A 27,881-nucleotide genomic window follows, 5' to 3' on the forward strand; every position below is an offset into this window, starting at 1 on the left:
ACATACCATGCAACTGTTACAGTAGCATGGTAACCGTATCCGTAAATTAATTTTCTAAAATGATAGACCTGTCCCTGCATAAACTATTTTGATTTAGGATGTTGCTTGTATTGTTAACGTCTCGTTGCTGATAGATTACAAGTTTGCAAAACCCGGCTCACTGGATCTAAGCCTGGATCACCAATTAAAATGTATCCGTCAAGAATTGTCTGTAGTCCTGAACTTTAAATTTACATTAGAAATGTTAGTCAATTAAACTTGACATAAAGAAATATAATTACAATAGTTTCAAAGAAGGCTACGTTCAAATGAGGTTTGAGGTTTATAATTAAAAAAAAAAAACGTAAATTATTTAATTTTAGAACAAATTAAGGACAGTATAAAAACGTTTGCTAACTAGAAAGCGTTAGAAACTAAAGTGGACCGTATCTATTTCACTGTTTGTTTAGCGATTATCGTGAAAACTGTTGCGATAAGGGAATTTCTCTAGAACATAGTATTTTATCTCTACCTCGTGGGTTCAGTAGCTGGCCTATAAAACTGAAGATCCTGACACTCCAGAGTTCAAAGCTCCGGTCCTGCAAGTATAAAAGTAACTGCTAGAACAAATTAGATACATCGTAGAAGACTATTATAATATATCAGAATATTATAAGCGACATTAAATAAATAAAATTATAACATTACAAAGATCATTCACTCATTCTTGACAAAACTATCATCATACAACATTGTTGTGTTCCGGTTTGAAGAGTGAGTGAGCCAGTGCAAGTACAGGTAGTACGGGTACAAGGGATATAATATCTTAGATCCCAAGGTTTTGGCTCAATGATGATGTAAGGGATCATTAATATTTCTTACTCATGTCTATGTGCATGTGTTTGTGAGGACACGTGTGTGACCCAATAACTGTATGTATTAAAAGCTCATCAATGGGGAAGAATAATCGCTTAACACAAAATATACCATACCATAGCTTATTATATCTATTTAGATAAAATATATGTTTTGATGTCAGTATTTGCGTTCTTAAATTATTCATTGCTACATAGTGCTAAAGAGTGCTAGACTACCCACTAAAACCAGCGGTAAACAGTCCGTCCATTCGAAGGGCACCACCAGATCACTTGTGCAGTTTCTACTTCTTTCCAATAACGAGTTGTTTCCGGATTACAGAGGAAGTCCTAGTCGCCAGCGAAGGATATCTAAAAAAATAAACAATATATTTCATTATATGTCAGTTTTTCAAGTCTAAAATTCAATGAAGAACCTTATTCGACCCGTGCGATACCACAAGTAGCTATTTTTGTTACAAAACAAGCTGTTTTGAATCACAAGTAGCTTTTGTGAAGATAGGAATTTGAAAAAATACGCAACGACTACGACTTATTCAGTGAAGTGATCTATGACTGATTTTAAGGGAATTCGTTAAGGTAATTCTGATTTGAGTTTCAAACATAATTCATAGTCTTAATTACATTAATTTATTGCTCGTTTAGAGAATTATAATGTAATTGCTGTGAAATTTCCTAAATTAAGACTTATAGAGTTTTATAGCGTCATTATTGTTCGAATTTTTTAATAAGAATTGCGTCAATATTGCTCATATTATGTTTCGATTTTATAAATAACGAAAAAAAAATATAAATTCGTTTCAATAACGTTTCTTTAGGAAGTTGCAGCTAACAAAAACGCTTGTTCAATCTATATATGATAACAAAAAAGTAGATATTGTTTTTGAAAATCAATCCCGGTTAATATAATGATCCAATTCTACATTTTTTCAGTGGAATAAAGCTACTATTATCTTGAGTGCTATAGAGTATGAATACTTAAATCACATCATAATTTTCTTTACACTGTATGTGAACGACAATCTGAATTCCACTGTTTCAATCTGTAATGTATTTACAAGCTCTCACGTAAGTCGACCTTAGATTTAACTTAATGAAAATTATCTGTAATGCTTAAAAATGCACCGATTATACAAAATGTAATAATCTGTAAAAATGTTATCGAGAGGCTTGGAGCATATTCTACCACACTGCGTTAATATAAGAATGATATCCTTCTAATCGATTTCAGCTACATCCAATAGAGCCTAGACTGTTCCAACTGTCCAACCATTTCAAGACATATTATAATTTATATATGTATAAGTGCGCTAACACAAGTGCACTGTATTAGTACACTGTATAGAATGGGAGGAGTAATATACTTAAAAGATACCAGGCGCCAGAATAACGCCTTTACATATTAACTCAGTGCTGCTACAAAAAAAATCTTACCAGAAAAACCTGAAGTTTGAAGTTTTTCAAATAAATGTCGTCAGTGCTCGTTTCATTCCCTAGAAAATTGAAGAGTATGAAAGAAAAAACAATCATTTTTTCGAAACATTTGGATTTTTGAGTCAGTATAAAGAATTTCATAAAGTCAACGATAGAAAAATCGAGATGAGTTTGATGGTGATATTTAACCTTTGTTCAAACCTAGAGTAACAGCTTCGCCATTTCAAACGGATTATCCTCACTAAGAGAATATTAATAACGTTGATAAAGTTATTTGCGTCGCATGAATCAATGTCGCGTTAATCGTATCTCGGTAATGGGGACAAAAATGTGGGGCGAATGCTCGTGAAATTCCGTATGATTCAGGACGGCCTGCTGATCTTACTTCAAAGATCAGTTGTGATCGTTTTAATTTTTTTTATAGTAACGTTATTTCCAGATGTTAAATTCTTATGGAAAGTTAGTAGTAGTACTTGGGCTTTGTGCTCGTCCGAATAGGTACCATTTTAGCATTAGCAGTCTGTAAATTTCCCACTACTGGGCTAAATGCCTCCTCTCCCTTTTTTGAGGAGAAGGTTTGGAGCATATTCCACCACGCTGCACCAATGCGGGTTAGCGGAATACACATGTGACAGAATTTCGTTGAAATTAGACACATGCAGGTTTCTTCACGATGTTTTCCTTCACCGCCGAGCACGAGGTGAATTATAAACACAAATTAAGCACATGAAAACTCAGTGGTGCCTGTCTGGGTTTGAACCCGAAATCATCGGTTAAGATGCACGCGTTCTAACCACTGGGCCATCTCCACCTCCACTACAACTACCATCTGATGAGTGGGTGGTACCCACTCATCAGATATTCTACCGCCAAACAGCAGTACTCAGTATTGTGTTTCGGTTTGAAGAGTGACTGAGCCAGAGTAACTACAGTCAGGGACATAACATCTTAGCTCCAAAGGCTGGTGGCGCATTATTGTAACTTAAGGAATGGTTATCATTTCTTACAGCGTCAATATCTATGGGCGATAGTGACTTATCATCAGGTGGCCCATTTTCCCGTAAAGTAGACATATTGTTGGTTTAATGTCAGATTTCCTTCCCGTCGTATCATGAAAGTGAGTGATTAATAAAATCTGGTTTTACTTCATTATTTAACACTTTAATATTTATCTTTATTGTATTGTTGATATGTTTCCATTAGTAAAGGCCAATGTGGCTGAAATCAACCAGATGCACATTATTATAAGTAAGAATCTTACGATAAAACAATCAGAAATAACGACGAGACAAAGTTCAATCTGATCTATCACAGATGTTCTTCCATAAAAATAAATAATCACATAAATGTAAGACGATTTCAGTGGTCCAAAATTTTCCGCTTTAAGTCCCAATTGTTCTGAGATCTATCATTGGATAGACTGGTATCAGCTATATTTTCCATGCTTTGATACAATTGTACATTGGGCACAATAGTATAATTACCAACTGTCAAATAACGGACTGCTGAATTTCTCTATATAGCTTCAAAAAATTCGAAGTCGTCGATTCAGAGTCGATAAAATTAATTTAAAATATTGCATACAGAACCCCTAGTTTTGCATTTAATACGTGTATTTCTTATCCTTGATATAGTCAGGGATTGCACACCTGCTGAACCAGTCGAAGCGGAAGCGACTGCGAAACGAAATCATCTGTAAGACTGACGCCACATGTGTGCGATTAAGACTGTTTTTTTTCTTAATCACGCTCGCTCATTCGGTGTTACTTAACACATGATTCGGTACGCTCGTTTAGATATATTTAATATTTTTTTTAATTATTATTAGATGTTTTGAAATGTAAATAACGCGAAAAGAATTAAAAGAGTTGCATGCGTCAAATTTTTATAGGAGATATAGCCTATTCCAATGGAAGTAGGAATAAAGATAAACAAACCTTAGATTTACGTATTTCATGTGATCTGCTAATAACTCAGCTATATTGTTCACTACTAAGAGTTTATGATTATACCCTTATTTATAATACAACACTATTACACTTAACTACTTATTTCCTCTTTAATTTCCAAATTTTTGATATCAAAAAAAAAAAAATTAAAAAATTAAAATTAAAGCAAAAATTTCGCGAATCCATAGTTCACTATGGATTTGTGACAAGCTCTCGACCAATGACATCGCGTCAATTTCTGTCAAATTTTGTTTATTTGGTTTCTCTCTTCTTATGGAAAGAATTGATTATATGTATTACACGGATAAGAATATACTATCATGGATATACTATCCACTTGTAAATTGTTGCTAGATGGTACACACAGACAAACTTTCCAAATCAACAACAATGACAATTGATATACATATATACACAGGCAAGATATCTGCTGAGCTTTGCTTGTATAATATATGGGGATAAAAAAAAAATATCAGTGCAAAGAAAGGGTGGTATAATAGATATTGTCATTTTCTTTAGTCATATTTAATAAGTCTTGTGCCTTGAACTCTTTTCGGTCATGTGTGTGTGATAGAGTGCACGGTACTTTCTACCTTTGCCAATTAAATTTGAATATTGTTATAAATATAAAAAAAAAACATTAATAACATAATTATAAGAGATCACTATTTAGATTTATTATCTTTTGTGGATATCGTTTATTTTCATTTATTTCTATAACCATTTGGTAGTATATCTTTTGACCTTTGCGCACATAGCGCAAATAAACTGAATTAAAAAAAAAAGATCACTCAAATGCCGAATCATATGTAACCTTCGTAGTAAGAATACATTCAGATCTATAATCATAGGAGATAGAATACACCTGTTTTTAAATATATCACATTGAACAATCATCAACTAATGTACAATTGACGTATTTACGTAACGCTTTTCAACTTTGAGTTGATTTCAACCTTGCCTATATCAATATACAATAAACCATTGTAGAAATTCAAATTTGTATTATTTTCTTTAACATATATTTAAACTAGTTTTCGCCCGCGGTTGGCCCAAGTGTTAAAGGTGGGGTTTGTTAAAGCTAGTGGTTTTAATTCATAAAGAGTAAGCTTATTTTTAGCCTTTTCTTGGGGTTTAAGCCTGCTTCCTATTCAATTTCATCAAAATCGGTTTATTGGCTTAAAGTGGCAGTAAAAGCGTAACAGACATACAGACAGAATTACTTTCACATTTATTAATTAATTACATTGTCAAACCATTGCTTTATTAGTGGTTAAAATATTTATACTTTATGTCAATATTGCGGGTTCGCATTCAACAAATTAATAACTCGACTTTAATTGTGTGCGATGGCTATCTATCGGAAACGTAGGCATCGTATCAGCCTCCTGACAGACCCAACTCGATCGCATCTCCCAAATACGTCTGTATTAATATCTATGTTATTAGTTGTTTAAATCCCTTTGAAATCACAGTTGCCATGACAATCATTTTTAAACAAATACATTGGTAAAGAAGGGATATTATTTAATACAAGATTATATAGATGATAAAAAAGCGTGTTAAATAGTTTTTGACTTCCAGGCAGGATGTATTATAATTTTAAGTATTGAAAAAGAGTAACTATTGAGTTTCTTGCCCGTTATTCTCGGTAGAATCTGCATTCCGAACCGCTGGTAGCTTCACTTAATATAGTTTGTTAAATGACGATTCAAAAGTGCTTGTTAAATAAAGCCTACTTTAATAAGGAATATTTTGATTTTGTCAGGAAAATCATCTTATAGTGTAAAATGATAACATTAAATCTTTAAAACAAATTCAATCTTGGCTTAAGGCCAAGGTGTCCTTTAGTGTTACAAGGAGAGGTCGAGATGATAAATCAGTTGATTGCAAGTTATTTAAATCTGAAATTCTCAGTAGAGCCGGTTTCCTCAACTTACAGAATCAATTATTAAGAGAAGCTTAATTTAAATACTTCCATTTGATTGACGTAGTCCTCTTTAGTGTATCTTTTTAATGGTTTTGGTTTACTTTTTGTTTATGTGAAAATTAACAGGTTTTAAATATATATATTTTTAAATCATTTTGGTTTTTCAGTCAAACAATTGCTTTAAAAAAAATGAAATAAAAAAAATTATAATTCATCACTTATATCACTTCACCAGTCGTTCCAATTTGGAATAAATAATGGTAACATTTTGTTTCACACAAACACACTCACATGATAAATTTATACTTATCTGTCTCAATAAATATCCTTCAATTTAAATTTGGAATATTAGTTCCGTATTTGTACTGTTATGTTATAACAATAATTTAATTATCTTTGCTTAATTATATTCTTAACTTTTCAAGGTATTTAAAGAGACACATTTAATTTAAATAAATTAATATTTTCTGCTTAATCTCTGTCCTTAAAAAAATTGTATTTTAAAATTTGTAACGAGAGATATGATTAATGTTTTGACGACTGTTAAAATGTAAGTAGCATGCTCGTTGCTAGCACAGTGCTCAGTGATGTTCATTTTTCATATGTAGAGATAATATAGACATTGGATAACTGGACAGAAATACTTATTATTGACTCGAGGTATGAACCTGTAAGATCTGTAGCTTCATAGGGTAGTCACTAAGCCAACGAGGAAGTCATATGACTGGTTTCATGCCAATATCTATAAGCAGAACGACTATTATAATCAAAAGACATTGTTACATTAGAACCCTGTAAATTTCCCACTGCTAAGGCCTCTTCTCCCTTTGAGGAGAAGGTTTTAAGCATATTTCACCGCGCTGCTCCAGTGCGGGTTGGTGGAATACAGATGTGGAAGAATTTCGTTGGAATTAGATACATGCAGGTTTCCTCACGATGTTTTCCTTCACCGCAGAGCACGAGATGAATTATAAACACAAATTAAGCACATGAAAATTCAGTGGTGCCTAGGTTTAAGCCCGAAATAATCGGTTAAGATGTACGCCTTCTAACCACTGAGCAATCTCGGCTCTCTTGACCTTGTTGTGTATATTTATTTCTACTATAACTTTTTTTAAAATAAAATATAATTAATTTATCGTTTCTCCTTTTCAGGCTCAATGGCAGATGAAATGGCTGAAACGATGCAGCTGTGCTGTAAACAAGGAACGACGTACGCTCGAAACCATACAGTTGAAGAATGTTCATCTTCAATACCCCCCCACGTAGCACCCTCCTTCGACTCGCTGTGTATCTTCGCGATGGATCAGTGCTGTAAAGAATATTTTACGTAAGTATGAAACGTGACATCACATTAGAATAAATGACACCATTTTATTATTATTAGTATCCAGACTTACTTGGTGGCAGGGCTTTGTGCAAGCCCGTCTGGGTAGATACCACCCAATTAGATATTCTACCGCCAAACAGCAATACTTAGTATTGTGTGAGTGAGCCAATGTAACTACAGGCACAAGGGACATAACATTATAGCTCCCAAGGTTGGTGGTACATTGGTTTAATATAAGGAATGGTTATTATTTCTTACAGCGTCAATGTCTATGGGCGTTAGTTACCACACCACCATCAGATGGCCCATTTGCCCGTCCGCCAACCTATTCCATAAAAAAAGTCTAAGTTGTGTCCTCCCGAGACCACTCCAAGATTTCACTAATATACTAACATAATAATATACTACTTCGTATACATAAAAACAATCACGTTGATCTTCATCTTTAAAATGGTATTCGAGTTTGTTTATTAAGTTTACGAATCAATTTAAAAAAAAGACCTTTTTTATAATATTTATTGATTAAACAATACGTAGAAAATGGTTTATCTTAAACTCGTCAAGACTGTTGTCCAGAATACCGTCATTGTACACCATTGAAAACCAGAAAAAAATATGAAGGGGTTTCTGTATGGCGCATGTATTTGAATGCAAAATAAACACGTGTAGTATGTCTGGAGTTGACGGCTTTATGTACCATTGACAATGTTTATAAGCAGAAATGACCAAATCCCATCGGGGAGTCCATTTACACTGTAGCTATTCAGAAAAAATTCTGACAATAAATGTCGCCAAAATTGCCATAGGTGGATTGTTCCGACAGTGTAATGAGACCTTATAAAATTGTTTAACAGTGATGTTTATAATGGCGTTGATAGGTTGAATAAAAGACAACATTAAAAAAAAAAACATAAGTTTATTCTTTACCATAGTATACATAGCATATTTAAAGGGGACTCTCTAGTCAGCATAATATACTGAGGAATACTCTTCCATAACATATGTATGTGTGTGTGGGTTTGTTATATAACAAAAGAATAAATAACTTTTAATAAGTATAAATTGAAATTAATAATTAATTCAGTTCAGAAGTGAATGTGTGTTTGTGTGAGTCGAGTGTGATGTATTATTACGTTGTGTAAGATAGATGTGCATCTGTGTGTGTTACTTTGTACATACAAAATATTGTTTATCTTCTATGGACGACTTTGTTCCCTTAATAGCTTTTTATTTTTAACCATTCAAACATTATTTTTTTAACCTTAAAACTACATAATACGTTTCTATGTTAATACATATATTATATTGGTTTATATGGCATACAGCAGAAGATCTCGGTCGACATGATTTTTTCCGAAATCTGTACCATATGACGAGAGCCAATTCACACTAATTCAATAATGAATTATACACTTAAACCATTCACGTGAATTCACAAATCTATGTGTCCTTGTTGACTTCCAGGCAGGAGAAATAACATACATATATAATTGCATTTAAGTAACATGCCTGTATCTTTAGATGTTCAAAAAGAGTAACTACTGAGTTTCTTGCCGGTTCTTTTCGTTAGAATCTACATTCCGAACCCGCGGTAGCTTTACTTTAAATTCAAAGCGATTCAAAAGTGTTTGTAAAAGCTTACTTGAATAAAGTATATTTTGATTTGATTTGATATAAGTGAAAACCGTATGAAAGACGCGTTCATACAGACATGCTTTAGCGAGAGGACTTTATAATATGTAATGATGATCAATTGTACTAAATAAACAAAGTTCACGCGATTCTAATAATAGATGAATGAACAGTCGTTAGAAATTACGGTACATAAATATTGCACGTAAAGGGTACGGCATTCCGAGATTTAATTATAAAAGGTTAGAAGAATAGTATACATTTACAGCCACTAAATTTCCCACTGCTGGGCTAAGGCCTCCTCTCCCTTTTGAGGAGAAGGTTTGGAGCACATTCCACCATGCTTCCCCAATGCGGGTTGGTGGATACACATGTGGATACTGCATGTGTCTAATTTCGTTGAAATTAGACACATGCAGGTTCACGATGTTTTCCTTCACCATAACGTACACATGAAAATTAAGCGGTGCTTGCCTGGTTTTGAACCCGTAATCATCGGTTAAGATGCACGCGTTCTAACCACTGAGCCATCTCAGAAGAATAGTATGATTCCATACAACTCCTATAAGAAGATTAACTAGCAAAAAAAAATGATGCAACCTTTTAGAATTAGTTTTAAGACAAAAAAATTGGGTAATTTTAGTATTACTGGCAGATTTAGTAAAACGTTTTGTATTGAATATAGAGTCGTTTGAATATTTACGAAGATACAAATAATAAACTTTTTGTCTTGTATTATGTTTAAAAGATTTTCTTTAAGAACAATGAGTTTTAATTCAAAGATTTTACTAAAGAATGGAACTATTTTTACTTAGTTATTTTTCTGAATACGAAGACCTCTCCCAGAGTATGCCATTGAACCAGATCTTCGCCTTTTTTCGGATACTCGTATAAGATTTCTTATACGAGAAGGCTTACGATTCTGATAAATAGATTGGCGAGTAGAATCAGCTCTGCAGTCTTCACTTTAAACACAGACTAGATTGAAAGGTAAAGGTTCTTCTTCTTAAATTATACAAGAAATATGTGTTCTTGTTAAAATAGTTCGTATTCAAAACTCGATGCTTATATAAGCAACTAATTTACCAAAACTAATTACGTACGTGATGGATTCCAATACAATCGATTGTTTTGGAAAAGCCAAGGAAGTCGGCCAAATTAAATTTAAACTTGAATTTCGTAAACTATTCTTAATACTTTGTAAATGATTTTCTTGGTGGTAGGGCTCTGTGTAAGCCCGTCTGAGTATGTACCATTCATTCATCAGCTTTCTACCGCCAAATAGCGATACGTAGTATTTTTGTGTGTTGAGTTTCAGTCAATTTAACTACACCTTAGCTCCTATGATTGTTCGTGCATTGGTGTGATGTTTAGGTATGGTTATTATTCCTTACAGCGCCAATGTCTATGGGCGGTGATGACCCATTACCATCAGGTGGTCCAAATGGACCACCACTAAGCACGCCTAAGCCTAGCTATTATATATTAAAAAATATATTTTTAGCTTGACTATGCTAAGTATTGTTGTGTTTCAATTAAAACGTGTGTGAGCCAATTTAATGACAGGCACAAGGGTCATTACATTATAGTTCCCAAGGATTACATTATGGATGGTTACTACTTCCATGGGTGGTCGTTCGTACTTATCATTAAGTGGCCCAGCCACTCAACTGACGGCAAATGTCATATCCGCAAATAAAAATACCCATAACAATGGATACTGTCAAAGCTATAAATACAGAAGCGTTACATTGTATATTCATAGTAAAAATGTACCACCGGTTCGGGATTAAACACGTCAGACCTGAGAAACCCCGCGGTTTTTTTATGGCATATATTTTTTATATAATAATTAATAAAAAAAATAATTCTTTATTTGAAATAGCCTGATCGTGTCATAGAGGTGTGCAATCAACTAAGATGTTTGTTTTGTAATATCCTTTAGTACAAAATAATGCTTTTGTATATTAATATTGAATATCTTTGAATGTTTTGTGGATGTTTGAACACCGAGGAAGGACATAGGCTTACTTTTTTATACCTAAAACCAAGTGGTGAATATAAAAATTGTCATATGTATCGATACTGTTACTAAATACGTAAGTAATTTAATATTGTTGAAATTTAAATTTTTTTTTTTTTTTAATAATTTTGTTTTTTCTTATCTTTTTTGGGTTAATGTGTATACTGCCACAGATTCTACCACTAAGTTACATGTATTGCTCATTGTAAAGTGAACTGTAAGGTTCTTTATGAGTAATAAAGTTCTTTAACCTGAATACTTTCAATTCTTATACTAAGAAAATTAATTTTAATTAACTTATTTCAGTACTGTTTCGTAGACGACTTAAAAAAAATTCAATGATGAAATAATACTTGCTACAAGTTTATGAATCTATTAAAACTGTCGGTTCTGAAGTGCATATTCGTTTTTACATATGGAGACAACATCAAGACTATTTATAATATTTACAAAGGAAGTGTCGTGGTTGCTCTTGACCTCAATATATTAATCATTTACGAGTCGACCTACTTTGTAAAATTATTTGCGGTTATCCTTATTATATTGCTAATTATATTCTATTAGAAGACACGTACCATATAAAATAATAATATTGCTTTGTACGACATTGCTTACTACGAAATACCGCATCAAACGACCACATTTGGCTGATGTTTTTGCAGAATTATATTTTATTTTTATTTTATTTTTTTAGGATAACAAACGATGATATGACACTTATGGCATAAAAATATACAATATTATATACATCAGCTAAGTTTCCACTGATACTAATTACACAGTTATTAAAATTAAAAAAATAAGACTAACATACATAAAATCAAATAGGTAACATTATACAATTAATGAAATCAATAAACATATACTTAGGGAAATCTTAAACAATTATGAATAAAGTTAAACATAATTAAACGAAATAAAATTAAAAAAATAAACAGAATATAAGGCATCAATGGCTACATTGGTTAATTAATTACAGGCTAGACAGGTTTATACATGTCAGAACATATTTTATAAATTGATACATAAATTTAGCTTATTTACTTTATTTTTAAAAGAATACATTTTTTCGAATAAAATATCAATATCTGAAGAACAACCAGGTGAGCCGTATTGTAAAAATCTGTTTTCTGAAAGGGTGACAAATTTATTATATAATATTGATATAACATAATATTGGACAACATCACATACATTACTCTGATCCCAATGTAAGTAGCTAAAGCACTTGTGTTATGGAAAATCAGAAGTAACGACGGTACCACAAACACCCAGACTCAAGACAACATAGAAAATTTATGAACTTTCTCTACTTACATCGACTCGGCGGGAAATCGAACCCAGGACCTCAGAGTAGCGTACCCATGAAAACCGGTGTACACACTACTCGACCAGGGAGGTCGTAAACAATTACTATTGAAGCTGACGAGTGCATTAATGTAGATAGGTCTGTTGCGATTTGTGCACCGGCTACGGAAGATGATATTGTACGAGAAGCTCAAGAAGAAAATGACAAACTGGAAATGAAGTTTAAAGAATTTCTATTTTACGCCTAATTAATCATCGCGTTGAGGTGGGGGGATGTAAAAGTGTCCTCGCTGGCGCTACAGCAGAACTAACGCAAGTTTTGTATTAATTTATGGATAGTATTTTTAAGAATAGGTGTAATTAAGCAATGTATGAGAACCGAAATGATCCAGTGGTTAGAACGCGTGCTTCTTAACCGATGATTTCGAGTTCAAACCCAGGCAGGCACCACTGATATTTTCATGCTTAATTTGTGTTTATAATTCATCTCGTGCTCGGCGGTGAAGGAAAACATCGTGAACCTGCATGTGTCTAATTTCAACGAAATTCTGCCACATGTGTATCCACCAACCCGCAATGGAGAAGCGTGGTGGAATGTGTTCCAAACCTTCTCCTCAAAGGGAGCGGAGGCCTTAGCCCAGCAGTGGGAAATTTAGAGGCTTGTAATGTATACTATTCTTCTAACCTTTTTATAATTAAATCTCGGAATGCCGTACCCTTTACGTGCAATATTTATGTACCGTCATTTCCAACGACTGTTCATTAGTCTATTATTAGAATCGCGTGAACTTTGTTTATTTAGTACAATTGATCATCATTACATATTATAAAGTCCTCTCGCTAAAGCATGTCTGTATGAACGCGTTTTTCATACGGTTTTCACTTATATCAAATCAAATCAAAATATACTTTATTCAAGTAAGCTTAAATTTACAGGCTGTTTATTAAGCAATGTATAAAGTTTAATGTTCTGTAAGCACTATGAGGGTAGCATTTTCTTGAAGTAAAAGGTCAGTCAGGAAGATGATGACATCATAATTACAAGCACAAAGGAAATAATATCATAATTGCATTAACAGTTTAAACTTTACTTGTTGCTAGCGCTTTGTGCAAACTCGTCTTCAGACATTCTACCGCCAAACAGCAATACTTAGTGTAACTGTATTCCAGTTTGAAGGGTGAGTGTGCCAGCGTAACTACTGTCAGGACAACGTCGTAGTTCCCAAGGTTGTTGGCGCATCGATGATGTAAGGAATCGTTAATATTTCTATGGGCAATAGTGCCCACTTACTTTCAGGTGGTCTATTTGTCCTTACGCCTACATATTTCATTATATATATATATATATATATATATATGTCACCGTAAGATTACAAACATCGTTAGATTACAATCTATCTCGTCAGATTGTAAACTGTCGAAATATTGTGATCCGTGAAATATGATTGCAATTTAACGCATAATTTTTCGCTATATTGTAATCTGTCGAAATCAAACTGTTAGATTACAATCTGCAAACTGTCCCCTGATTGGCCGGTCTTATTGTAAGAGCGACCAATCATACGTCACCGTTATTATTCGCTAGCTTACAATCTATCGAAGTAAACCTGCATTATTACTGATATTATAAATGCGAAAGTTAGTCGGTTTGTTACGCTCTCACGTCTTAACTACTCACCTCATCATCAGAAGTTGCATACTTGTTGTCAAGGGTACAGAAAAGGCCATAGGACCTTAGATCTATCACTTGCACCCCCAATACGAACCAATTCACGGATGGAAACTTGTTAAAAGAAATATAAAAAAATGGAAACATAAAAAATGGTCCTATTTGCTAAGTACATTGCTTTAAAATTGAACTTTATTAAAATTGTTTTAGGAAGAAAATCGACTGCGACAAAGGGGTCGATGTGGCGAAGGGTTCGAAACATTGCGGATCAACAAAAGATTCGGTGAAGGTAAGTTTATTAACCATAAGACATATTAATTAAGATTCAATTCATATAATTTAATTACATAAATATTCTCAGGAATAAATTATTATTAATTTATTGAAATAAACGTCATTAGATTTTATTTATAATACATAATAAATAAACGATTTCATAAACTTGTTTGCGGGATAAATTTTATATAATATTATTAGACTAGGTATATTTATCATTTCTTGGTTTGTCTGACGGACACTAATGGCGTACATATTTTTGCAACTATTTGTTAGTCGCCAGATTTGCTTGGCATGAATTAAATTTTAGTAATGATTTATTTATTTGAGAATTGAGATGGCCCAGTGGTTAGAACGTTTCATGTTAACCGATGATTGAGGGTTCAAATCCTGACAAACAAAATCTGCCACATGTGTTGTAGCTCCAAGGGAAAGGAGGCTTTAGCCCAGCATGATTATTTATTGAGCTAAGGTTACCCAGTGGCTTGAGAATTTGAATTTTTAAAGATAGCAGGTAAAAGTCACATAATAATTGTGTAAAACGGAGAAACTCACCAATAAAGCTCTTTTACAGAAATGCTGCGATCAATGCAGGTCTGGAGTCGTTATAGGCAAAACACGCGGGGCGAGCTCGTGTTCCGTGACAATACAAGGCAATAGCGCTGAGCAAATATTAGCTGGAGAGGCCTTCGCACAATGCTGCAAGGTAATACTTAATTTACTTCTGTCGTCTGCCATCTACTCGCCCAAACTGCGACTGCAACAATGCAAATCGGCGTAGCTGCTTTTCCGATCCAAAATCTACCGTTTACCAAATTTTAATTCGATAAATGAGGCTGCTTATGTTAAATAATGTTTGACATGTTCCTAACCACTTATTATAAGCCAGTAACTATATCAACGAGGGAATAACGAATTAAGAATATTCAGACTTACTAGTGTTAATAATCACTGATATTGTAAATGGTAATGTTATTTTTTATTTTCATTGCCAATCGATTGCTCCGAATTTAATAATAGAAATTTAAAATGCTATATATCTGATGCTGATTAGCATCGACTGTGTTCCTCTAGTTATAATTTTGTGGGCACGGAATACGAATTTCTGGAATTGATTGGATCATTATTTTAATATGACAAGAAATAAAAATCTTAGAGACCCAGAGTTAGGTAATTGGCAGAGGTATTGGCACTTACATGCATAATGTTTCCATGGTATTTCTTTAAACTTTTTCCGGTCGTGTTGGATTTGCCGTCCCATCGGGTTATGAAGGCGGGGGAGTTTGCGCACACAATTTTGCTCTATAATATGTTTTACATACTTGGCTAGTCTCCTAGATTGCCGCAGCGACTAAAATCGGTCATGAGGACATATTTCCTTTGTAATTGGTAAAATACATTTTGGCAGTAATTTAATTGGAAAGATTTCAATCTACGATCCAAAACAGAAACTGATAGTATGCTCATTATAGTTTTGTAGTCTCGACATGCATGATCCACCAGGGTAAAACCCACCAGAATAAAAAATTGAGAGAGGGGAAGACAGTAATTGTATTCATTTAGATATAAATAAATGTTGCAAATTAATTGTAAATGATTAATGGTATTTACAGTATCACGATAAATGTTACATCGTTTGTAGCAAATACTGCAGAAACCAGTTAAGTTAATGATGCTGATAAAATTATATCCTTATTGATAAATATGCAAAAAACCTACCATATGCAATGCGCCATACATTACTTTAGTTATATAATTATATTTTAGGACGCAGTTAACGATGATACAACTCCAAGAGAAAATAAGCAAAATTCTGTCACACAGTCCAAGCCAGTTGAGAAAGGTAACAATGATACAAATTTTATCAATTTCCTATTGTTTGATTAATTTGTTGGCATAATTCATGATTAAGGTGTAATATACAATTGTGAAGGTAAACTTAAATTTAACAAATTAATCAAGTACTTAGCCAATATATTTATTAAGAACTTCAATAAGCGTTTATATACAAATCAAAATTAAAAATACCTAATGTACAATCCATGATTACGTGGTTATAATTATGGTAGTTGGAAAAATAACCAGTAGTACTGTTATCAAAAGAAGTAGCTGTCTTATAGGAGACAGCGTTCCCTAGGACTGTTTGTTATTATTACTCCAACGTGTACATTTTAAAGTATATATATTTCAAAAGAAATTTGTTAAAATAATCCTATTTCATCAATTTCCAAAACTAATTTCTGAAACAGAATCATTACATGTCATTTTGAAGACTCATGATGAGTTTTGTTATTTTTAACTTTGTTGCCTATAAATTTACTTTCTATTACAGATTCGACGTTTATACCGTCAATATGTGAAGAGTACGCACCGAATGAATTGTGCGCTCATCATTGTATTTCTGTCCCCGGTTCCTACAAGTGCGAATGTAACCCTGGGTTCATGCTAATGCCCGATGGAAGGAACTGTAAAGAGGTTTTTAAATCTTTGTTTGAATTTATTTACTCCTCAAGATATGCTTGTAAATGTTATGGTTGAATGCCTGTTTGCCAATTAATTATTTAAGGATAATCAAGGAGATTTCCCGTATTAGAAATTGTTAGATTTTGAAACTGTTCATATTCGAATTTTTCGCTAGAAATCTGTAAACAGAGTATTTTCATGTTTTAAAATATTTTAGGTTACAAAAAACAGGTGCAAACCGCATAACCCATGTAAACACAAATGCAACGATAACGGTATAGAAGTTAAATGTTCCTGTAGGAGAGGTTATCAGCTCATGTCTGATGGAAAGTCATGTGAAGGTATGATATCTAAGAAAAAAACTATCCAAATATACTCCTAAAGATAGAAAATTAGACCTAAACGAACACTAAATTGAACTAATTAATAAACTTGATCTAAAATTATTGTTTATTTATCCAAATAAAACTGAATCATCCAACCAAGTATTGAAATTTACATTTTAATTTTCTGAATGTTTTAATCGTTTCAATTTCCTATGCTATAGATATCGACGAATGTACCTTGAACCCACCCGTGTGCTTACCAAATACCCAGTGTTTTAACATCCAGGGCTCGTACAAATGTATTCCCGATAAGCACCCAAAAATAAATCATGAAAAAGGCCAGTGTCCTCCAGGATTTGCAAAAAATCTTTTTAATAATGCCTGCGACGGTAAGTCCTAATATTAAGATAAGTAATGCAAAATACGCTCAAGATAATAAAAGGGAGTTCTTTGTCTATTTGGAAACGAATTAGGTTTAAAAATTCATCCATTCCATATCCAATTGGCTTTATTGTCGTGGGACATACTTACCTAAAAAATATATATTTTTAAAGAATCATGTCATGGATCTCGTGTGTCATGATGGACTAGTTCAATATATCAAATAACTTATACGTATATTGAAACAGTAAATAAAGATTTTAAAATAAGAATTATCCTGCAGATATAAACGAATGCAAGTTGCCCTCGCCACCTTGTCCAAGCTACCTCTGTGAGAACACCATCGGTGGGTATAAGTGTGGTGGAGTCTCGGGAGATCCAATGAAGTTGAATAATAAGCCCAGACTTCTCCCCGATGATAGATGCCCACCTGGATTTAAAGGTGGATTAAATGAGGAATGCGAAGGTAGGAGAGACTATTCATTTTCTTTAGTATTTAAATTTAATTATTTTTTAAGTGGGAGTGGACTATTATGAATTTCAAAAATGAAAAGTCAAAGAATCAATGCTTTAATTTAATAATTGTACACGAAAAACTAATTACCACTACAATTAAAGTACATTTTAATAATAATGTTCATACCCAATTATTTCTAGGCATCGTAAGTATAGATGTCATTTATGCGATCTGCGCACGTACCTACTATTGCAAAACGCACATATTACATACGTATTATTATACCAAATCAACGAACCACTAATACAAAATGATAAATTCAGGCTTTACTAAGGCCTAACGACTTAAACAATTTTATGGTATACTTTGATTGCGTTTAGTTGCATCATCGTCTTATATTTTAATAATCAAAAAGTTAACTCAGAAATCGTTATTATTTTTCTTTATAGATATTGACGAATGTGTAATCGGTAAAGACGATTGCAACAAACTGTCGCAATTCTGCATAAACACGAGGGGATCATTTCACTGCCAAGACAAAGGTTCAAAGCACTGCCCGCCTGGTTTCAAAACCAATTCCATCACTAATAAATGTGAAGGTAAGTCTTATGTTTTAAAAAGTTCAGTTAGAAAAAGGCAACCAGAACTTTTAGATTAAATATAAATTGTATAACTTAATATTATGTATGTATAATAGTTATGATCAATTTATACTTTTGAAAAGAATAAAGTTTTAAAGATTAAATTATTTTGATGTTGTCGAACGACGTTTGACGAACGGATAAATAGGTCAGTTGATAATTAGTGGTGAGAAATTTAACCCATTTTTTACATCGCCAATGCGCTACCAATCATGGGAACTAAGATGTCATAACCCTTGTGACTATAGTTACACTGGCTCACTCACCCTTCAAACCGAAACACAACAATACTAAGTATTTCTGCTTGGTTGCATGAGCGATACTTACCCAGACTGGTGCCGACCAGTTGGGCTTTGTCGGCACAAAGCCCAACATACCAAAATACAAATATTTCGACTCAAAATTTAATCTTTTCTAATTCTAAAATTATTTTTAAGTCCCATAAACTCGTTTGGAATTTATTCTTCAAATACGAACGCTATATCGCAAGGGTATTTGAAAACTAGCTTGAAGACATTTAGTTATCAAAGCAATTTAAAGATGACTATTCTATTAATATAATTTCAATAATGGTAACCATGTAATTGTAGATATCAATGAGTGTGAAGATGGCCAGGACATTTGTAAACATGATCAGATATGTGTCAATGTTCTTGGAGAATACGATTGCAAGCCAAAGGTGGACTTAAGGTAAGTTTACAAATTTATGACAGATAGTTATGAATCTATATGAAATGAAAATCGATTCTTATTTTATGTTATTTTTAGCAATTCCAAAAACAAATGTCCTGATGGCATGCGACGAAATCCAGCATCAAAGCAATGTGATGGTAAGTTGTAAAAAAATCTCGTAGCGTTCAAATCATCGATATCTTTCAAATAATATCATTATCGTTCTTATAATTGAAACTTACTTATTATTAAAATTACAAAAAGACAATTTTATTTCAGACATAGATGAGTGTGTAGAAGGGACGCACATGTGTGATCAATACCAGAACTGTCTGAATACAAACGGCAGTTATGCATGCAATTGTAAGGTTGGTTTTAACCTGGATCCCAGGACCAGAGCCTGTGTTGGTAAGTATTTTTTTTTATAGGAAATAATGAAGTCACTAGAAGCCTAAATAATATTTCCAGTATTTGACCAGAAATTAATAAGAAATTCTTATTATTATCCATTTTTTTTTAAATAATTTCTTAAACCCGAAAATGCAGTAAAACTAGATATTAACAGATTGAATCTTCTAGATATAAATGAATGTGCAACCGATCAAAATACCTGTATTCCGGACTCCCAGCGCTGTGATAACACTGTCGGCTCATACTTGTGCATTAGATTGTTGTCCTGTGGGACGGGATACATCATACATCATTCTTCTAGCAACTGTGAAGGTATCACTTTCGATCTTAGACTGATATAAGGAAGAAAGTTTATGGCTCGATGGAATATCACTTTTTCATAAGAGTACATTACAATTAAGGAAGCGTATAGTAGTAATTTCGCATAAGACGACCATAGACGAACATTTCAAAACAACAAATTTGAATCCCTTTTACACTTATACCATATAACACAAACTAATTCTAAGTTTTTTCAATGAAATTATCAGGCGGATGAGCAGACTTTGGCGCCGTAAGAAATATTAACTATTCCTTAGAACACCAATGCGCCATCTACCTTAAAAACTACGATGTTATTTCCCCTATGCCTGTAATTACATTGACTCACTCACCCTTCAAACCGAAACACGACATTACTATGTATTGCTGTTGGGCACCCACCTTCCTAGTCCTTCTACCGAGTAAAATATATTTTTGAATGAGATGTGATCAAACTTTAACAATTATATAATATACGTATATAATTCTAACAATAATGCTAAGCCTTATTTATTTGTAAGTCTATTCTTTTCTTCTCTGTAAGCATTGATCGTTTAACTTACTTAACCGTGATATTTAGCCGTAAACATATTCAAAATACATTACACGATTACTTAGATATTGACGAATGCGCTCTGGGTACACATAACTGCGCCCGTGCGGGTCCTGAGTACCAGTGCGTCAACATTCCCGGATCTTTCCGCTGTCAGAAACCCACGCCAGCACCGCCCGAATACGAATATGAATACTATGACTCCGAGTAAGTTGTTCTCTCCATGCACCACATTAGATGTTAATGTATACCACTAAATATGAATTTGGTTTTAAATTTTATTGTAATAATTATGCAACAATTTTAAACCAATGTGTCACAAATATGAAACTATTTTTTTTTTAAGAATTCTGCTAATCTTTGATAAATCGAGTAATATTTGGATAATCTAAGCATTGTTTTTCTATATATATCCGGTTTCATAAAAAAATAATTAATTTCGATTCTTATTTTCAGAGAAGAAATCGAGGAAGGAGATAAAAACACAACTGAAACTGAAATTATAACAACTACTACTCCTACCCCTACTACAACTGAAACTAAAACTACACCAACTCCTAAATCTACTACAGAACATACACCTGAAGAGCCTAAAATCACACCAGCAGAGGAAAACTTTGATAATAGTATTAATTTAAACACGATTAACGAGGAAGAAAAACCAGAACCAGCGTTTAATTATCCCAAACCAACTGAACCTACATCACAAGAACCGAATAAATTCAAAGAAACTACTCCTGAGACATCGTATTATCCTATTAGACCTGAATTACCACAAGAACCTAGAATTGAACCTCCTGCTTACCGACCTACCCAGCCTAGCTATGAACCAACGGAACCTACCAGACCCCCTGAAACTATAACTGAACATAAAGAATTAGAATACTATACTGTATCATATCCTAAAGTTACTGAAACTACATATAGTCCTCTACCAGAAAGACCGACATCGCCTAAATTTGTATTTGTGAATTATAGTGAAGAAACAGCGACAGTCGTAGGACATAAAAAAAATGATGGATCAGTATTAGTAGATACTAGTAATGTACCGAAAAATGAATGGACCAAAATTAATGAAAGACCTACAGATTGTCAAGTAGGCTTTGAAATGGATACGTACGGTGCTTGTTTTGGTGAGTTAAGAAAAAGAGAAACTTATTTAGTTCAATGATATAAGAGTGTTTATTACGTATAGATAAAAATCTTATTCTATTGTTATAAGGTCCTGACATGTTTTCAAACCTTGGTTTGGTCCATAAAAATATTAAGGGTTTTCTTTCAAAAAATAGTTACTTCCTTGCTTCAGAAACCATGTAGGATCCTGATTTTCATGGATTATAGCATGGACATTTCCCACGTGGCGACTATTATTTATGTAGAGAGTTTATGTAGAGAGTGGGATATTTAGGCACTACAAATAGGACATTCCGCACATAAAAATGTCTGTATTCAAATAAACCGTTGGCAATTTTTATTTTAGACATTGACGAATGCGCTACAAATCGCCACAGCTGTTCAGGCTTAACAGAAACATGTCGTAACACAATGGGAGGCTACTTGTGCGATTGCGCTTTTGGCTTCAGGAGGGATTTGCCAACAGGAGCCTGCGTTCTTATTACCAGCTCATCATCTACCACCACTAGTACATCTACAAGTACTACTACTAGTACAACTACCAGTACAACTACACCAGCTCCGACAACATCGAGCACTAAAAGTAAGTCAATATAGTATGAATTTCTTCTAATGTCTTCTAGTATGGATTTACTATGTATAAACTATAACTATAGCCCCCAAAACAATTTGACAATATAAAGCTAAATATCACATAATAATATAAAATTAAACAATAAGACATTATTTCCTATCAAGGCTACTTTTGGGGATATCCAGATCAACGTAGTATGATTTCAAGACCATTCAGACCAAGAAACATTTGCGATGTCGGATATCACTTAAATTCTCAAACCGGAAAATGTGAAGGTAAAAGTTTTAAAATATTTTATTTCATTTTAAGATCGCTTTTTTTAGTTATCGTCTATTAAATTTAAAATAATACATTAATATCTCATTCTAATTAAAAATAATATTCTTGATTTATTTTATATACATTTTTGGTTGTTTTGATTATTTAACGAACATGATTTCAGATATTAATGAATGCACAAACGGCCAAGCCAATTGTGCTTCAGTTGAAATTTGTATCAACACCGAAGGTGGCTATCGATGCGAGTGCCTGCCCAACTGGAGATTAGATCCAGAGAGACACAGGTGTGTGCCTGTCAGGAACAAGGGCAAATTCCCACCCGGTTATAGTAATATACCTGGTAAGAATCATGTTTATAAGAAACTAAAAATACACAATTTATAAAAAAATAAGTTACAATAATGTTTTTAAGCCATATTCGTTAATTAACAATAACCAACCATAATATTCTTGATAAGTTATTGTATCTCTATTATTCTTTGTAATTCAATGTATACGTTTACAGCTTATCCTCGTGTTGACCCTAAGAATATAATCCCTGGTACAAAAGGCGGTAGAAAGATCGCTAACCCTGAAATCACACAAATCGAGGACAGAGGATCAGTGTACAAATGTCCCTGGGGAACTAAACTCGGAGATGATAAGACATGCGAAGGTAATGCAAAAATGTTTCAGCTTGTACATGTTGGACTGCTGGGCAAAGGCCCAGGTCAGGTCAAGGAACAGGTCCGAGCTTATACAGATTCAATTAAATTACAATTAAATTGGGTATGATACACAAAATTTCATATAACATGATGATTTTTCTTCGTTGCCGAGAAATGAGAATGATGAAAAGAAATGAATTTCAAATTTATCAACACTTGAATATTCAGAGGTGCTTGAAAGAATTTGAGGGCGCCATCTACAGTTACAGATTTACGGTCTAGCTAATTAGATACAACAAACTGATAATAATGTCACAATGATCGTATCAATGGACGTGACAATTTTATCTTCAATTTGTATTTTGCTCAGATAGATACCATTTCTTTACAATGGTTTAAATTTTTTCGTGTGTTTCATTTCATCAAACATTTCCTTCCATTTCTAGATATAGACGAGTGTGCCACAGGAGAAGCTCAATGCGGTCCCTTGCAAATATGTACCAACTTACCAGGCGGGTATACATGTAGCTGTCCGGTAGGACATAAACTAATTGGTGATCATCAGTGCGAAGATGTGGATGAGTGTTCTTTAGGTGGCAGTGTGGTAAGCTTAAAATAAATCTCTAAAAGTATTTATTTAAATTAAGATCATACGTTAAGATTCTGAATTTTACAATCTTTAACTACTGTAAATGAACCACTATCTTGAACTGTTGAAAAGGAGGTAATTATTGAACTGAAACTGGATAATATGTTTGTATACCTTCGTGATGCAAACATAAGCATAGTTCAAATAATCGATGACAAGTAACGCTAGTATTTAATAGTAAAATCTAATAATATATACAATAATCATGCACACTTTTGGTTAACTATTTTCAAACTCTAATTTTAATTTCAGCCTGTCTGTTCACAACACGGAGACTGCGTGAACACAGTGGGTTCATATCAGTGTCAATGTCATCAAGGATTCACGTCAGCACCAATTAATGATAAGGTTTGTCTACAAACAATATAATAAAATACAAATTGTTATATGATCTGTGTGTAAAAATATCCTTAATTGGTCCATTCTTGTATGTGTATTCCTTAGAAGTTTATGCAGCTCCATATACGAAAGTGTGCTTTTGGGTAGAGTAGGATATTAATCTCAACCCGTAGGTATCATAACAGCCGACTAATAACTAACTAAGGAAATCATATTAAGTTAAATTGTACTAGAGTAGATAGAGCACGGTTGAGATACAGGATACAAACTTGTTCTAGATACCCGAAATTATTATAAATACATTTAATTTCATCTAGCAGCTATAGTATACCTACCTAAATAGAATATAAACATTTGATGACTACTTTATTTTATTTTTCTGATATGATTGCAGATATGCGTGGACGTGGATGAGTGCGTAGAGTCTCGTCCAGGCACATTGTGCGAGCAGCGCTGCAATAACGTGTGGGGCACGTACCGCTGTGGCTGCCACCGAGGCTACCGTCTCAACAAGGACAACCGGTACGACAGCCAACGAAACATTTTTGATTTCACTATATAATTTAGTTATGCTGAAGATTGGTATATCAAGTCTCGTGTAACGATTTTGGAAATAAACGATTGTTTTTTGTTTTAATAATATTAGAAAAACACACACTCAAACAGACTAAACTCAGATGAAAAGTGGTTTCACCAAACCTTTGACCAAAGACATGGATCAATAACGGTATAAAAGTACGAGTATATTTTAATTTTTAAGAGCGTTTAAAGATTTATGTTCTAAACTCGAATGCCTTAAAAACTTCTCTGTGTTCTTAGCACTTGCTCTGATGTTGACGAATGTATGGAGTTCAAGCACAAGAACCTGTGCATCGGTCGTTGTCTCAATGAGCCCGGCAGCTACCGCTGCACCTGTCCGCCAGGATACAGGCTGTCTGAAGATAAGAGGAGCTGTATTGGTAAAATATAATTATAAATAACCTATTAAAACTTCTAGATGTCACTAACTTTTTTATTAATAAGTAGGTACCCTCATTTTATTTATATTGGTTAACTGAAAGAGATGCTGAGTTAATATATATTTGTACTTTTCAAAACTAGTGTTATACCTTCCCATGGTCACAGGTGAAATTGTGGTGAAGTGGGAAGATCAATATTTATCAATCTATTTAGGTTCCAAATTTAAATTATTTTAATAATATGCTATGACTCTTTTTGAAGAAAATATGTTATTCATTCGATTTTTATTTTTCGATTTTTGAAAAATCGTTTGTTATCTGTGAATTTGACAGTTATTGTCGATTATCAGCAGGTATCAGCCGCTAGTAGCCTTCTTCGTTTAGAAAAACATCATAAATCTCTTGTGCCACATAGTACTGTAACGTTTTGCATCCTTGCACAGATATCGACGAGTGTGAGACGGGTGCGGCCCCATGTGCACACGGTGCGCAGTATGAGGGCGCCAGTGATGTTTGTCTTAACACGCGTGGTGGTTACCGTTGTCATCGTATCACATGCCCACCAGGATACCAGCTCGAGAGCAAACAGTGAGTACTGTCAGCAACTTACAGCAGTCACCAAGATCACGACTCCACGACTCCGAAAATAACAATCTTCAATAAGTGATGATGTTCCAAAACACTATCTGCATATTATATATTTATATCTAATGCACACTTTTCACTTTCTACCGACAAAACAATATTGTTTTTAATAGAGATTATTTGTTATATTCTTGTTAAAAGCAATCTAAGTATCACATTCAGCGTTAACACTCAAATTTATTTATTTCAGTCGGTGCTCGATTATTCAAACCTATTGCCCTCCCACCGACTGGGAGTGCTCACACAAGCCAAGTACTTACTCCTACAACTTTTTCACGTTCGTCTCAAATCTCTACATACCTGAATCTAAAGTAAGTATCGAACAAAATAATTGTTTGTAAATGATTAATTTTAACATTTCTTTTGGCAGATATTTTCATAATTCTCTGATAGTTATATTATTAGTCAACAAACTTATTCATACTCGAAAAGAGTTTAGTATTTATGAAAATGTTTTTGTATTTATAAGGATTTTATTAATCGTTTTTAGAAATCGTTGGCGGTAGTTGTAAATAATATTTCTTTTGTAATTCGAACAGACAAATGTCACCTTAGTCTGCCCGTGACCACGAACACTGCAAAGTGCTCGAAACGTCGGGATGTTAAAATAATTAATATACGCGATTAAATCCGTTAAAAACTAGTTTTATTATCTGTGGTTGTTGAAACGCTTAACAAGGTTAGATTAATTGATGTCTCTTTAATCTGATCGGTCATTGGTCGATGGCAGATGATGACGCAATAGGCAATCAACGATCGTTCAATGATTTACTTATATTTTATTTGATATTCTTACTTTGGCGATCATTGCACAAAGTGGTAGTACTGATTGTGATGTCAGTAATGATAGCTGGAACGCTGATGCTTGATGATTATAGTGCTACGATCGGTGATGTTAATGTGTTTCCAGGTGGATCTGTTCACAATGCGAGGTCCGCCGTGGACGCACGCACGTATGGTGTTCCAGCTACGCATCGTACAAGTAGACGCTCCACCCTCAGTCGCTGAGAAGGCTGATATTAACGCCTTCCTGTGAGTAGAAATGATGAAAGATGAAAATAAAAACAGCTTAAAGTCTTCAAAATGAACCTTTATTTTTTAGTAGTAGATATTTTGCAAGCAACTTTAGCAATGTTAACGTGTGGTCCCACTTGTTTGAAAGACATCATTACGTAAGATGACTTGATCATTTTGGCACTTATTGTACGTATTCGATTCGTATCCCAAAAGTCTTAATTATTGGAAACGAATATGAGTATATTAACAACAGTCTTCAAATTGGCAGTATGTATATTTTAACTTTTATGGAAAATGGCCACATGGTAATATATGATCATCTTCGCCCATATACTCTAACACTAAGAAGTATAAAGTTTTTCTAACACCGACAATGTTTCGTTTATTTTTCCAGATTAATTCAGACCGGTAATCAAGCTGTGACGTCACTCGTTCGGCCTCTTGAAGGACCACAGAGTATAGAACTGGAATTGTCTATGACGCTTTATAACGGAGAACAGTTCGGAGGCATTGCTGTTGCCAAATTATATATTTATGTATCGGAATATGAGTTTTAGATATACTATAATAAAATTTTAAATTGTTTGTAGTTTTTTTTAAATCTTCATTGCTTAAAAAGTAGTATATAAATAATAATAAAAATGTTTATTTCATCAATAACCAACACAGTACAATAACATCACAAAGGTTGACAGGTTGAGCTCCAGTGCCAGAAGAAGTCGCTCTTCCTTAACACACTCATACTTTAGTTCAAAGTTATAAGATGAAACAAGCTAAGAATTACAAAAATACTAATGAAAATAGTAAATAATCATTTCAAATAATTCACTTTGACAAAAGCATTAAAATCAGACTACTCATTCTATTATTAATAAATGAAAGATTGAAGAATCATATTTTTAAGAACTTTGTCAAATTAAATTTCAAAATGAACACCACGCGACGCATTTATAGTCGAAAGGTGGAAATCTAATAAAATAATTATAGTAATTCTAGCTACCTATACTGACTTCGTCCTATCAGACTAAG

General features: G+C 33.5%; 1 protein-coding gene across 2 annotated transcripts in view; it reads left to right on the forward strand.

The window, feature by feature from the left end:
* Positions 1–27,437, forward strand: part of LOC125073696 (fibrillin-2-like) — a 29,481-nt gene extending 2,044 nt beyond the window's left edge. The window contains exons 2-28 of one of the 2 annotated variants that reach the window (XM_047684667.1): positions 7,323–7,497; positions 14,340–14,418; positions 14,980–15,111; positions 16,173–16,248; positions 16,738–16,880; positions 17,086–17,209; positions 17,416–17,583; positions 17,859–18,041; positions 18,482–18,631; positions 19,264–19,363; positions 19,442–19,503; positions 19,625–19,753; positions 19,925–20,068; positions 20,675–20,816; positions 21,066–21,742; positions 22,090–22,326; positions 22,482–22,592; positions 22,760–22,936; positions 23,102–23,251; positions 23,690–23,847; positions 24,145–24,240; positions 24,626–24,753; positions 25,051–25,190; positions 25,634–25,778; positions 26,026–26,146; positions 26,746–26,867; positions 27,247–27,437. In XM_047684667.1, the coding sequence (XP_047540623.1) occupies positions 7,323–7,497; positions 14,340–14,418; positions 14,980–15,111; positions 16,173–16,248; positions 16,738–16,880; positions 17,086–17,209; positions 17,416–17,583; positions 17,859–18,041; positions 18,482–18,631; positions 19,264–19,363; positions 19,442–19,503; positions 19,625–19,753; positions 19,925–20,068; positions 20,675–20,816; positions 21,066–21,742; positions 22,090–22,326; positions 22,482–22,592; positions 22,760–22,936; positions 23,102–23,251; positions 23,690–23,847; positions 24,145–24,240; positions 24,626–24,753; positions 25,051–25,190; positions 25,634–25,778; positions 26,026–26,146; positions 26,746–26,867; positions 27,247–27,409 (4,232 nt within the window). In that variant the 3' untranslated portion in view covers positions 27,410–27,437. The remainder of the gene's footprint in view (positions 1–7,322; positions 7,498–14,339; positions 14,419–14,979; positions 15,112–16,172; positions 16,249–16,737; positions 16,881–17,085; positions 17,210–17,415; positions 17,584–17,858; positions 18,042–18,481; positions 18,632–19,263; positions 19,364–19,441; positions 19,504–19,624; positions 19,754–19,924; positions 20,069–20,674; positions 20,817–21,065; positions 21,743–22,089; positions 22,327–22,481; positions 22,593–22,759; positions 22,937–23,101; positions 23,252–23,689; positions 23,848–24,144; positions 24,241–24,625; positions 24,754–25,050; positions 25,191–25,633; positions 25,779–26,025; positions 26,147–26,745; positions 26,868–27,246) is intronic. The other variant, XM_047684669.1, reaches the window with a different exon arrangement.
* The last annotated feature ends 444 nt before the right edge of the window (positions 27,438–27,881 follow it).

The sequence above is a fragment of the Vanessa atalanta genome, chromosome 25 (genome assembly GCF_905147765.1).
Source record: "Vanessa atalanta chromosome 25, ilVanAtal1.2, whole genome shotgun sequence".
In the NCBI taxonomy this organism is placed as follows: Eukaryota; Metazoa; Arthropoda; class Insecta; order Lepidoptera; family Nymphalidae; genus Vanessa; species Vanessa atalanta.